We start from the raw sequence: 14629 nt of genomic DNA, 5'->3' as shown, positions 1-14629 counted from the left end.
CTAAACAGATTTTTGGATAGATTTGTAAAAATAATTACGTGAAAACTGGTAACAGCTGAACTCATCCCTAAAGACTTTATGCCTGGTAACAACAGAACTAATTCCTAAAGAAAAAATATCTATTAGATGTCTAGGAAAAAACAGGCTATTATCAAAAAACATGAAAGAAACATGCAGTGATGGAGGAGGGCTCTTGAGAAGTAAAAAAAAACCCTGGAGAACAAATAAAAGATGGGAAAAGGTGGCGAATGAATGATGCATTTGTAGTTCAAGGTAAAAAGTTAAACCCCATGATTTTATAATATTCCATAAGCTACAAATGACTTTCATTTGGGGTCGAAATTAGTTTTAGGACTTTTGGTCTGGTGAAAGAGAGAATTAACACTGGCCTTTGCTGTCAGTACTTTACAAATGTTTTCATGACAATAGAAAAAAACCCATACTATTTCCTGACTGACTACCGTTTATATGTTTAGAGCAGTGCTAATGACTTTGATTATAATTTCTAGTTATTAAAAAAGGTTAAACTGTTGTAAAGGGTTTATAAAGTTTAATTTTTTTAAATTGGTTTTTAAAAATAATATACCTTGGTTATAAAAAAATTCAAATGATACAGAAATAGTCCCCTAATTCTCTGTTTAACCAGCTGGCCCCCAATCCCACTCATCAGCACGAACCGTTTTCAAGAGTTTGGTGTGTGTCCTTCCAGACATTCTCTGTGCACATATATCTACATACACATATATTAACAGTGCATCTGTCATGTTCAACCAATCAATGGGATTATACCATATACACTGTTTTGCAATTTACTTTCTTCATTTAATATGGACATCTTTCCAGGTCAGTATATAAAGTATATATAAAGAGTTATTAAACTGACTTAATGAACACCAAGCCTTCATTATAAAATGAACCAAAACAGGCAGACCTCATTTTATTGTGCTTCACAGATAGTTTGGTTTTCTTTTTTTTTACAAATTAAAGATCTGTGGCAACCCTGCGTCGACCAAGTTGCAGGTTGGCGCCATTTTTCCAACAGTGTTTGCTCACTTTATGTCTCTGTGTCACATTTTGGTAATTCCTGCAGTATTTCAAATTTTTTCATTATTATTATATTTGTTATGGTGATCAGTGATCTTTGATGCTACTACTGCAAACCGATAATGACTCGATGAAGGCTCAGATGATGGTTAGCATTTTTTAGCAAAATAAGTATTTTTAAATTAAGATCTGAACATTGTTTTATTAGACATAATACTATTGGACACTTAACAGCTACACTATAGTGTAAACATACCTTCTATATGCGCTGGGAAACCAAAAAATTCGTGTGACTCGATTTATTGTGATATTTGCTTTATTGCAGTGGCCTGGAACCGAACCCACAATATCTCCAACTAGGTACTCCTGTATTATTCTAGATAATTTCTCTAAAGACTTTTAAAGACAAAGGAGCTATTGATATCCATTGTCATATCGAAAAGACGGTCTCTTCAGATTGCAATACTGTAGTTACTGAGAAAGTAAATCACACAAAGACAGACAGGTCAGCATAGCAGGAAAGGGTACCAGATCCAGACACATACAGCCCTGGGTTTGAATCCTGGCTTGGTCACGGTGTGGCTTTGCATGAATTCTTAAACTCCGTAAGCCTTCCCTTCCTCATTTATAAAATAGGTTTTATTTCACAGGATTCTTTTTAGAAAAAAAAGAGGAAAATCTTTGCCAACTTGGTCTAGCAGGCAGATCACTTCTCTGGTTGAGGCACTGACTGGTGCATCTCTCCTGCCACGTCTGGCACAGAGAAGCGAGGCCCAGCCACCAGTGGTCAGAACAGAGCAGGTAGTGGGATGGGCCACGACCCTGGATCAGTCAGGGGAGGAGTGGTGCCTGCCGAATGGCGTACCAGGGTCGGCCGAGACGCAGCCCCTAGGGATTTCCAGGTGGTAGTGCGAACTCTTCGGGCAAAGGAGGGTGGGCAGGAGGGCGCCCAGCCCATAGTCAAGGAGTACTGGGATGTACAGCCGGTAGGAGAGTGGGAAGAGGCAGAAGAAGAGGAGGAGAGAGTTGGACAAGGAGAAGGAGAGATGAGGGAGAGGATGGACCAAGAGGAAGAGGGGGACGATCCTCCTGAGGGCAGGGTACTAGATTCTGCTGCTGATTTTAAATTGGGATACTTTTTCCGCCAACTTATGATCCCAAAGTCTGTATGGTTCTAAAGAAAGAGAGTGAATATCAATATGAAAACGCTGATGACGAGGATGGGAATGAAAAACCAGAAGAAGGACTCAAAATAGATACGGTCTCAGCAGAGGGCAGCTCTGGAGAGCACAGTTGGAAGGCATAAAAGAAATGGACGGCAAAAGAAAGATGCATTTGCTCTTCATGGATATTCTAGTCTTCATTAGCCCAAAATACCAATTTTGCTTCAAAGTTCAACACCCCAAAATGATATTAACTGACATCTGACTTTACTCTTACCTTTTAGAGATAACAGTATTGTTCACATTGAAAATAAAAGCTTGTTTGAAATGAAAAAAATAAAGAGGAAAGTATACAGTAGTCACTCAATAAATGGTAATTACTTATTCAGTGAAAGCAGTGACCTTTTTCAATGACAGCACACAGAATCACAACCAAATACAGTTTTTGTAATGAAGGGGAGAAATGAGACTCAGAATCACAGGGGCCAGCAGGCAGGAGGCCTGGGCTCTGTTTAACCCCGGGTCTACTGCTAATACCCACTGTGTGACCTGACACAAAGCACTTCTCTTTGGACTCACTTTTCTCAAAATTATACCATATAACGCTCCTCTGCAACTTGCTGAGGATGGCTAGGGTTCCTTCCAGCTTTAAAACCTATGATCCTTGGAAAGAGTCCTTCTAAAGGATAAACATTTATTAAAGTTCTGGTTCAGTTGCAGCCTTCAGACACTTTTATGTGATGAGAAATTTTTCACTACAGGAAAACTGGGAGATGTTTGTCAAAGCAAGTTCCCCCTCCCCCATCCTTGTGTCATCTTTTATGACAATTGGCTTTTAGGCTCCCTGCTGACAAAAGCCATCTGCTAAAAAGACGGGACATGCTTGCTATGGAGGCTCAACTAGAGATACTGTGAAATTAGGATGAAACAGTTTTTGGGGGAAGTTCACTCATAGATGGCTAACAGAGAATGGAATAGTCATCTAAGATCCAATAAAGCAAGTCTCCCTCAGGCTTACACAGGAGTCTCAGCCTTGATTTAAATCATGAGATCAACAGTTTCAAGAGAGCTTGGGCTTTCTGGTTTGGCTGACCTCTTCCTGTGGCTTTATCCCAAAATGATGCAAAAGAAATCATGTACTTCCTTTCCCTTGTGGAAGTTAATCCTACCTGTGTAGCCCTTGTCCTTTCTTGAGTTTGACACTTTAAAGAAAAGCACTGAAAGACCTGAGGAAAGCTATCTGTATTCTTTACCACTGGATTTTATAAAGGCAGGAGTTACCAATTGTTGGCACTTAGAAAATGATAGCATTATATGATCACATTATACGTAGAGAGGTACTACCCATAGAAACTCTAAAAAAAAAAATTAACTTTAAAACCTATAGAAGTTACTAGTTCAATTATTCTCCTTAAGAACACCAGCAGGGGATGGAACCAAAGATGCTGCGATAAGAAGGGGATCTCGTTTCTAGCCAACCTGCTTGTGTACATTACTTCTTGCATCTGCTGTGTCTTCCTCAGAGCTTTCCTAGTTAATTATTGACCGACAGATAAACCTACCCTGGCTATGTTCTCTTAATAGGACTCTTGTGCATAGAATAAGCCGAAGTTTCTCACAACAGATCTGTCACTCCTGCTCTGCCACTGTCAAGACCTCCTAAGATGGTCACTCTGAGCGTTAACTGCCATTCTTTTGTCTTTACCCTGGTCAACTTCCTCCTCCTTAAAAGACTCCCCATGAGGTTCAGCAAATAATGTTACAGACTCTGATCCATTGTCAACAAACTCCCTAACTGCACTGAAGGTTATCAAGGACAGAGGTTGCCTGGAAAAGGGAATCAACTTGGACTAGAGACAGAAGGGATCAATAGAGGATTGAGAGTCTTGTGTAGGGAAACCCAGAACGGGAGAAATGAGTTTGGATGAAAAACACCTAAAGTGGATAATACCTATGTGGATAAATGAGAGCCACTCCCATCTCTTTAAAGAGATCTGTACCAATCCATACATGTATTTACATGTGGATATAAAACTAATATACATTTATAATACAGCCACTGGAGTCTCAGTAGAATGTTTTAAAATATACTGGAAGATTCACTTAGTCTGATAATTTATCTCCTTAACATCGTATTACTTACATATCATTATAATTCTTTCTGAGTGAGCGTAACATCTATTAGCGTGAATGTGCTTGCAGGCGGGTTACCCAGAGGGGCTACAGAATGGCTGTAGCACTGGCTAAAAAGCTGATGACGAAAAAAATTAAGAAAAAAGACGACAGGGGGCCCTGTGGACACAGATACTGCTGTGGATTTCTAGGAAGAGACTAGCTCATAGGGGAGTCCCCTTTTCAGCATCCTTTATTATATTTCACTCTAAATGATAACTGAATTAAAGATAACAACCTGGCTAAGACAGGGACAGATCTATGTCTAAAATTCCCTTGTATTTATATATAATATTGGTCTACAGAAGGAGCCTTCTTTTTAAGTATTCTCACTTTCATTGTTCTGTTTTTTTCTCATAATATTTCACTCTAAGTTTTTTTTAAAGCAATGAAGAAATGGTGTTCACATGTCTGATTGGATACATCGTATTGTAGTATCTGCTGCCATTAACATCCCTTTTTTTGACTATCCCCTTTTTGTTTCCTTTGGCTCTTTGTTTCTTAGTTAAAAGTATTAACTGTCTCATAATATTTTCATTTTCAGTCCTTCAATATTCATTCTCATCTTTTTGTACTGGCCTCAGAACTTTCCCCTGAATATCCAAGACATCTGGTGTCTGACACACATGTTCTCAGCTACACCTGGATTGAAAGAGACTTTACCTGTGACACCGAGCAATTATCTCTCTTCATTTCCATACGCTTCCTGGGTATCATCTCAGTCCTATAGTGAACACATGTTCTATTTTCAGGAATATTTTAGGACTCTCTTTCACAGTGAATGGGGGATTTCAGTTTCGAAAGCTTTAACCCTCCCCAGCTGGATAATGGATTTGAGGGCTTGGTGTACATTTTTATTGAAACTTCATGGCAGCGGTTCTCAGCCTGGGCTGCCCACTGGAATCACCTGGGAGCTTTCAAAAGCACCACATTCTGGGCCCACCCCAAGCCATTTGTCCCAGGAGTTTTGAAAGTTTCCTGGGTGATGCAAATGTACAGGTTAAGGACTGCACTAGGCAATAAGATGCACAGCTGTGCATTACAGCTCCGGCATGTTGCAAGTCTGGCTTTTGTTGGCCATCTTGGCCCAATTCCAAAGCAAAAAAATAATAATAATAACTGTGTTATTCTTTTTTTTTTTTTTTTTTTTTTTTTTTTTTGCGGTACGCGGGCCACTCACTGCTGTGGCCTCTCCCGTTGCGGAGCACAGGCTCCGGACACGCAGGCTCAGCGGCCATGGCTCACGGGCCCAGCCGCTCCGTGGCATGTGGTATCTTCCCAGACCGGGACACAAACCCGTGTCCCCTGCATTGGCAGGCGGACTCTCAACCACAGCGCCACCAGGGAAGCCCAACTGTGTTATTCTTGCCTACCTTTGCAGTCCTGTCACATTTAAATCCTTCTGAGAACACTCCACCAACGCCCCTGACAACCATTCTATTTCTACGTAATACGAATAGGATCACAGTCTTCATCTTTGGCTCTCTTAATGATGTTACTGAAAGTCAAGCCTGTAGTTTTCATTTCTTAATAGATACGTTTCCTTCACAATGTAGCTTATATTAATTAACCTTGCTGGTGCCCTTGCAAGGTCCGAGTCTGAAGTCATTCATCTCTGGCACTGGAATCACTGAAAAATGTTTTAATGTTACTCCCACTGATGTGAGCATCAAGAGTCCATAGCATCTCTCTTCAGAAGGCTTGCTTAGCTACTGTATGTTCCCACAATCTATCCTCCTCCAGATGGCTCTCCTGTTTATTTTTTTTGAATTTTTGAATTTTATTTTATTTATTATTTTATACAGCAGGTTCTTATTAGTCATCAATTTTATACACATCAGTGTATACATGTCAAGCCCAATCTCCCAATTCATCACACACCCCCACCCCCCGCCGCTTTCCCCCGTTGGTGTCGATACATTTTTTCTCTACATCCATGTCTCAATTTCTGCTCTGCAAACCAGTTCATCTGTACCATTTTCCTAGGTTCCACATATATGCGTTAATATATGATATTTGTTTTTCTCTTTCTGACTTACTCCACTCTGTATGACAGTCTCTAGATTCATCCAAGTCTCTACAAATAACTCAATTTCATTCCTTTTTATGGCTGAGTAATATTCCATTGTATATATGTATCACATCTTCTTTATCTATTCGTCTGTCGATGGGCATTTAGGTTGCTTCCATGACCTGGCTATTCTAAATAGTGCTGCAATGAATATTGGGGCACATATGTCTTTTTTTTTTTTTTTGCGGTATGCGGGCCTCTCACTGTTGTGGCCTCTCCCATTGCGGAGCACAGGCTCTGGACGCACAGGCTCAGTGGCCATGGCTCACGGGCCCAGACACTCCGCGGCATGTGGGATCTTCCTGGACCAGGCCACGAACCCGTGTCCCCTGCATCGGCAGGCAGACTCTCAACCACTGTGCCACCAGGGAAGCCCCACATGTGTCTTTTTGCATTATGGTTTTCTCTGGGTATATGCCCAGCAGTGGGGTTCCTGGGTCATATGGTAATTCTATTTTTAGTTTTTTAAGGAACCTCCATACTGTTCTCCATAGTGGCTGTATCAATTTACATTCCCACCAACAGTGCAAGAGGGTTCCCTTTTCTCCACACCCTCTCCAGCATTTGTTGTTTGTAGATTTTCTGATGGTGCCCATTCTAACTGGTGTGAGGTGATACCTCATTGTAGTTTTGATTTGCATTTCTCTAATAATTAGTGATGTTGAGCAGCTTTTTATGTGCTTCTTGGCCATTTGTATGTCTTCATTGGAGAAATGTCTATTTAGGTCTTCTGCCCATTTTTGGATTGGGTAGTTTTTTTAATATTGAGCTGCATGAGCTGTTTATATATTTTGGAGATTAATCCTTTGTCCGTTGATTTGTTTGCAAATATCTCCTCCCATTCTGAGGGTTGTCTTTTTGTCTTGTTCGTAGTTTCCTTTGCTTTGCAAAAGCTTTTAAGTTTCATTAGGTCCCATTTGTTTATTTTTGTTTTTATTTCCATTACTCTAGGAGGTGGATCAAAAAAGATCTTGCTGTGATTTATGTCAAAGAGTGTTCTTCCTATGTTTTCCTCTAAGAGATTTATAGTGTCCAGTCTTACATTTAGGTCTCTAATCTATTTTGAGTTTATTTTTGTGTATGGTGTTAGGGAGTGTTCTAATTTCATTCTTGTACATGTAGCTGTCCAGTTTTCCCAGCACCACTTATTGAAGAGACTGTCTTTTCTCCATTGTATACCCTTGCCTCCTTTGTCATAGGTTAGTTGACCATAGGTGCGTGGGTTTATCTCTAGGCTTTCTATCCTGTTCCATTGACCTATATTTCTGTTTTTGTGCCAGTACCATATTGTCTTGATTACTGTAGCTTTGTAGTATAGTCTGAAGTCAGGGAGTCTGATTCTTCCAGTTCCGTTTTTTTTCCCTCAAGGCTGCTTTGGCTATTTGGGGTCTTTTGTGTCTCCATACAAATTTTAAGATTTTTTGTTCTCATTCTGTAAAAAATACCATTGGTAATTTGACAGGGATTGCACTGAATCTGTAGATTGCTTTGGGTAGTATAGTCACTTTCACAATACTGATTCTTCTAATCCAAGAACATGGTATGTCTCTGCATCCATTTGTATCGTCTTTAATTACTTTCATCAGTGTCTTACAGTTTTCTGACTACAGGTCTTTTACCTCCCTAGGTAGGTTTATTGTTAGGTACTTTATTCTTCTTGCTGCAATCGTAAATGGGAGTGTTTCCTTAATTTCTCTTTCAGGTTTTTCATCATTAGTGTATAGGAATGCAAGATATTTCTGTGCATTAATTTTGTATCCTGCAATTTTACCAAATTCATTGATTAGCTCTAGTAGTTGTCTGGTGGCATCTTTAGGATTCTCTATATATACTATCTTGTTATCTGCAAACGGTAACAGTTTTACTCCTTCTGTTCCAATTTGTATTCCTTTTATTTCTTTTTCTTCTCTGATTGCTGTGGCTAGGACTTCCAAAACTATGTTGAATAATAGTGGTGAGAGTGGACATCCTTGTCTTGTTCCTGATCTTAGAGGAAATGCTTTCAGTTTTTCACCATTGAGAATGACGCTTGCTGTGGGTTTGTCGTATATGGCCTTTATTATGTTGTGGTAGGTTCCCTCCATGCCCACTTTCCGGAGAGTTTTTATCATAAACAGGTGTTGAATTTTGTCAAAAGCTTTTTCTGTATCTATTGAGATGATCATATGGTTTTTATTCTTCAGTTTGTTAATATGGTGTATCACATTGATTGATATGCGTATATTGAAGAATCCTTGCATCCCTGGGATAAATCCCACTTGATCATGGTGTATAACCCTTTTAATGTGTTGTTGGATTCTGTTTGCTAGTATTTTGTTGAGGATTTTTGCATCTATATTCATCAGTGATATTGGTCTGTAATTTTCTTTTTTTGTAGTATCTTTGTCTGGTTTTGGTATCAGGGTGATGGCGGCCTCATAGAATGAGTTTGGGAGAGTTCCTGACTCTGCAATTTTTTGGAAGAGTTTGAGAAGGATGGGTGTTAGCTCTTCTCTAAATGTTTGGTAGAATTCACCTGTGAAGCCATCTGGTCCTGGACTTCTGTTTGTTGGAAGATTTTTAATCACAGTTTCAATTTCATTACTTGTGATTGGTCTGTTCGTATTTTCTATTTCTTCTTGGTTCAGTCTTGGAAGGTTATATCTTTCTAAGAATTTGTCCATTTCTTCCAGGTTGTCCATTTTATTGGCGTAGAGTTGCTTGTAGTAGTCTCTTAGGATGCTTTGTATTTCTGTGGTGTCTGTTGTAACTTCTCCTTTTTCATTTCTAATTTTATTGATTTGAGTCCTCTCCCTCTTTTTCTTGATGAGTCTGGCTAATGGTTTATTAATTTTTTTTATCTTCTCGAAGAACCAGCTTTTTTATTGATCTTTGCTATTGTTTTCTTTGTTTCTATTTCATCTATTTCTGCTCTGATGTTTATGATTTCTTTCCTTCTGCTAACTTTGGGTTTTGCTTGTTGTTCTTTCTCTAGTTCCTTCAGGTGTAAGGTTAGATTGTTTATTTGAGATTTTTCTTGTTTCTTGAGGGTAGGCTTTTATAGCTATAAACTTCCCTCTTAGAACTGCTTTTGCTGCATCCCACAGGTTTTGGATTGTCATGTTTTCATGGTCATTTGTCTCTAGGTATTTTTGATTTCCTCTTTGATTTCTTCAGTGATCTCTTGGTTATTTAGTAACGTATTGTTTAGCCTCCATGTGTTTGTGTTTTTTACGTTTTCTTCCCTGTAATTGATTTCTAATCTCATAGCATTGTGGTCAGAAAATATGCTTGATATGATTTCAATTTTCTTAAATTTACTGAGGCTTGATTTGTGACCCAAGATGTGATCTATCCTGGAGAATGTTCCATGAGCACTTGAGAAGAATGTGTATTCTGTTGTTTTTGGATGGAATGTCCTATATATATCTATTAAATCTATCTGCTCTATTGTGTCATTTAAAGCTTGTGCTTCCTTATTAATTTTCTGTTTGGATGATCTGTCCATTGGTGTAAGTGAGATGTTAAAGTCCCCCACTATTACTGTGTTACTGTCGATTTCCTCTTTTAAAGCTGTTAGCAGTTGCCTTATGTATTGAGGTGCTCCTACATTGGGTGCATATATACTTATAATTGTCACATCTTCTTCTTGGATCGATCCCTTGATCATTATGTAGTGTCCTTCCTTGTCACTTGTAACATTCTTTATTTTAAAGTCTATTTTATCTGATACGAGTACTCCTACTCCAGCTTTCTTTTGATTTCCATTTGCATGGAATATCTTTTTCCAACCCCTCACTTTCAGTCTGTATGTGTCCTAGGTCTGAAGTGGGTCTCTTGTAGACAGCATACAGATGGGTCTTGTTTTTGTATCCACTCAGTGAGCCTGTGTGTTTTGGTTGGAGCATTTAATCCATTCACGTTTAAGGTGATTATCAATATGTATGTTCCTATGACCATTTTCTTAATTGTTTTGGGTTTGTTTTTGTAGGTCCTTTTCTTCTCTTGTGTTTTCCACTTCAAGAAGTTCCTTTAGCATTTGTTGTAGGGCTGGTTTGTTGTTGCTGAATTCTCTTAACTTTTGCTTGTCTGTAAAGCTTTTGATTTCTCCACAAATGTGAATGAGATCCTTGCCGGGTAGAGTGATCTTGGTTGTAGGTTCTTCCCTTTCATCGCCTTAAATATGTCATGCCAGTCCCTTCTGGCTTGCAGAGTTTGTGCTGAGAAATCAACTGTTAACCTTATGGGAGTTCCCTTGTATGTTATTTGTCATTTTTGCCTTGCAGCTTTCAATAATTTTTCTTTGTCTTTAATTTTTGCCAAGTTCATTACTATGTGTCTCGGCGTGTTTCTCCTTGGGTTTATCCTGTATGGGACTCTCTGCGCTTCCTGGACTTGGGTGGCTATTTCCTTTCCCATGTGAGGGAAGTTTTCGACTATAATCTCTTCAAATATTTTCTCGGTCCTTTCTCTCTCTCTTCTCCTTCTGGGACCCCTATAATGTGAATGTTGTTGTGTTTAATGTTGTCCCAGAGGTCTCTTAGGCTGTCTTCATTTCTTTTCATTCTTTTTTTCTTTATTCTGTTCTGCAGCAGTGAATTCCACCATTCTGTCTTCCAGGTCACTTATCTGTTCTTCTGCCTCAGTTATTCTGCTATTGATTCCTTCTAGTGTAGTTTTCATTTCAGTTATCGTATTATTCATCTGTTTGTTTGTTCTTTAATTCTTCTAGGTCTTTGTTAAACATTTCTTGCATCTTCTTGATCTTTGCCTGCATTCTTTTTCCGAGGTCCTGGATCATCTTCACTATCATTATTCTGAATTCTTTTTCTGGAAGGCTGCCTATCTCGACTTCATTTAGTTGTTTTTCTGGGGTTGTATCTTGTTCCTTCATCTGGTACCTACCCCTCTGCCTTTTCATCTTGTCTATCTTTCTGTGGATGTGGTTTTTATTCCACAGGCTGTAGGACTGTAGTTCTTTTTGCTTCTGCTCTCTACCCTCTGGTGGATGAGGCTATCTAAGAGGCTTGAGACTCCTGTCTTTTCTTTCTTTTTTTTTTTTTTAATAAATTTATTTATTTATTTAATTTATTTGGCTGCATAGGGTCTTCATTGCTGCACGCAGGCTTTCTCTTGTTGTGGCGAGTGGGGGCTACTCTTTGTTGTGGTGCGCAGACTTCTCATTGCAGTGGCTTCTCTTGTGGAGCACGGGCTCTAGATGCGCAGGCTCAGCAGTTGTGGCTCACGGGCTCTAAAGTGCAGGCTCAGTAGTTGTGGCGCACGGGCTTAGTTGCTCCGAGGCATGTGGGATCTTCCCAGAACAGGGATTGAACCCGTGTCCCCTGCATTGGCAGGCGGATTCTTAACCACTGCACCACCAGGGAAGTTCCTGTCTTTTCTTTATGACCCACCTTTTATTTTCTGACCCCCAGTGATTCACCTACAGCAAGAAAAAAAAATCTCTCCTTGTCCTTTCCATATTAAAGATGCATCATTTTTTAGTACTTTGAAGTAAGATAAGGTACTCGAAAATGCCTTGCATCCTGATAGCTAGCCTTGTGCAAATGTAAATTGCCATTATGTTGGCATCAGTTTTTCCATTATGTGGTCCATTTTTACCTTCCCCCCAGTTCCTCTTATTATTGGCAGCCTGATAATATCATTTATAAGGCTTAACAAACTTCTTTCCTTGCCAAGTACTTTCTGCAGTACTTATTTTTCCTTCTTCAAAAGAAAATGCCACTTTGAATTTTATTTATGAGTTCTCAGCAGGTCCCAAACACAGAGAAGGAAATTACCTTTATTGAAACACTAAGTGACCTGGTCTAGGTGCAAACTTGATTTCACTAATGAATCTTTTTATTCCCTATTAACTGTTTTCCCTACAACACAGGGGACTGGCCACCACTAAGGTGCCTTTGATATAATTTCTGGTCTCAATTTCCACACTTCTGTTTCTTTCTTTTCTTTCCTATTCATTTTCCCTTATGCCTCTTTTCTGTGTTATTTCTTCTTTTTATCTTCCTTCCTCTGTCTATGCTTTAGGATTACTGGTGCTGCTGGCAGTGGCTTAAAAAGAAACCCAAACCAATGAGAACTAAACAAAGCAACAGCAAATCTGCCATCTTCTTCATAGGTTTACAAAGAAGTTATTAAAAAGTCAAGAACTCAAGACTTTGGCCACGACAAGTTAAAATCAGGCTACAAATAATGCTCACACTACAGAAAGACAATGATAGATCAGTCAAGATGAATCAAGAAAGAAAATTAAGGGTATAACAATTTTTATCATTGTGTTTATTACCTCATGGTTGACCTCAGGGTGTGTATATAAAGGTATACATGTATCTATTTTAGCTTTGACATTTAGGCCTATTTCCTTATCGGATAAGTCAAGGTTCAGTTTTATATTCACATGCCTAGTACATAGGCAATGTTTAATAAAAACTGCTGAAAGAATGAAGGCATTTTATTCAATGGGGCTTATCATGTCTCAAATTTGGTAAAACCCAAGATATGTTTCATTGGATTCATTAATCATTAACAATCAGGCAATTCCTGAATCCGTAGAGAAGGATGGTGTGCAGAGGGGTGAGGGAGTTTATGGGAGAAAAAACTGGCTTAGATAAATGCCGTAATCTGTACTGTGACACTAAGATGCATATTGGTGGAAAAAATAACTTGTGATCAGTCATATTCTGTTGCTATTTTAACTATAAGCTACTGTTAATTACAAAATTACTTGCCGTGACATCACATGATTCTCCATTTCTAAATACTTTGCTGTGGCTTTGTATTATTCCTTGAACAATTAACTCCTCTAGGATGTCTGATGACTTTTGTTGCTCTCGATTCTCTAAGGGTTGGGGTTTATGGATTAATCCACTGATCACTAGGTCTTTCAAAGGAAAAGAAAAAAGAAGAAAAGAAAAAAGAAATTTAAGCACGAAGATTTTATCAATCAAATGCTAAATACATGCCTTATAAATCATGCTAATTAACTCTTAGTCTCAACACTTGTACCTAAATATCTGTTTCTACTACAAATCTTTACAATCCTTTGAACTTCAAATCCTTAATGTTCTTACAGAGGATACACATCAACATAATATACTGTTTACTTAGCAGGTCGAATATTAACATAACAAAAAGTCTTTGTGCTGCTATGTACTACTTTTTTGTTGTAACAACACTTACACACTTGGGTACGATTATACAGGTTCTGTGCAATAATTATGAAGCTAAACCATAGCCACAAATGAGATAGTCTTTCAGTGACTCTGAGTTGCAGTTTGGTTTCTATGCTTTGTATACAAAGGATAAACAGCGTGATGTTGCCAAGAGACTTCTAGTTCTGCAACCCTGAGTTTACAATTACGCCATCTGCTAAATCTACATAAGTAAAAGCATGCCTTTTTGAAAAGAGTCTTTGAACCAAATCAGAATTGGAGTCGAGTGGTAGCTAAATTTTTATTCTAAAAATGGCGCTGAAATAGTTTATAGGGGAGCACTAATGAGAGAGACCGCTCCCATTACAAATCACCCAATTATATAAATAAGCAAGCAAGCATCTGTTTTTACAACCTCATAAAATAAAGGTGCAATGAGGGGTCCTCAGAAATGAGCTCTCTTCTATTTTAAGAAGTCCATTTCATCCAGTGGATGGAATCTTTTTATGAAAATTTCTAAACCCACTGGTTAACAAAGACAGTTTTCATGAATTTGTAATGGGAAGACAGGAAAAACACACACACGCGCGCACACACACACACACAAACCAGATGTCTCTCACTTCAGAATATTAACCTTCCTGGTATCAGAGACTTCTCTAATTGCCTGCTGCAATTAACCCCAACGAATTTCCTATAGTCTTATCACCTTTCCAATGCTATGTCTTCTACTCATACACGTGTTTGAAATAGAGTCAGTTCTCATTTTAAAGTGCTCTGTACAGATTTTGGTACAGAGTAGTAAAGCACGGGTTTCAAGGAGGTAAACTAGAAACTAAAAGAACATTAAAAAATCAATAAAGAAGAGGTGAATCCTCTTCAAGGAATTAGAATGAATTATTTGTTAGAAGCTGGGCTTATCTGCAAGGGTCAAAATAATAATAATAATGACCATTTATTGAGCACTCATGTGCCTGGCACTATATTAAGTACTTTATGTTCTTTGTAAGATCTAATTCAAACATAAATTC

General features: G+C 38.6%; 1 protein-coding gene across 1 annotated transcript in view; it reads right to left on the bottom strand.

Annotated features, from left to right (window-relative positions):
* The window catches only part of STMND1 (stathmin domain containing 1), a 35239-nt gene that overhangs the window by 1121 nt on the left and 19489 nt on the right, over nucleotides 1-14629 (bottom strand). The window contains exons 6-7 of the mRNA XM_029242319.1: nucleotides 13172-13327; nucleotides 5753-5822 (exon numbers count right to left, since the gene is read on the bottom strand). Of these exons, the coding sequence (XP_029098152.1) occupies nucleotides 5753-5822; nucleotides 13172-13327 (226 nt within the window). The remainder of the gene's footprint in view (nucleotides 1-5752; nucleotides 5823-13171; nucleotides 13328-14629) is intronic.

The sequence above is a fragment of the Monodon monoceros genome, unplaced genomic scaffold, assembly GCF_005190385.1.
Source record: "Monodon monoceros isolate NGI ecotype Baffin Bay Population unplaced genomic scaffold, NGI_Narwhal_1 Super_Scaffold_3, whole genome shotgun sequence".
NCBI lineage: Eukaryota > Metazoa > Chordata > Mammalia > Artiodactyla > Monodontidae > Monodon > Monodon monoceros.
Note: the sequence above shows the minus strand (reverse complement) of the source record. Positions and strands in the feature narration are given on the sequence as shown.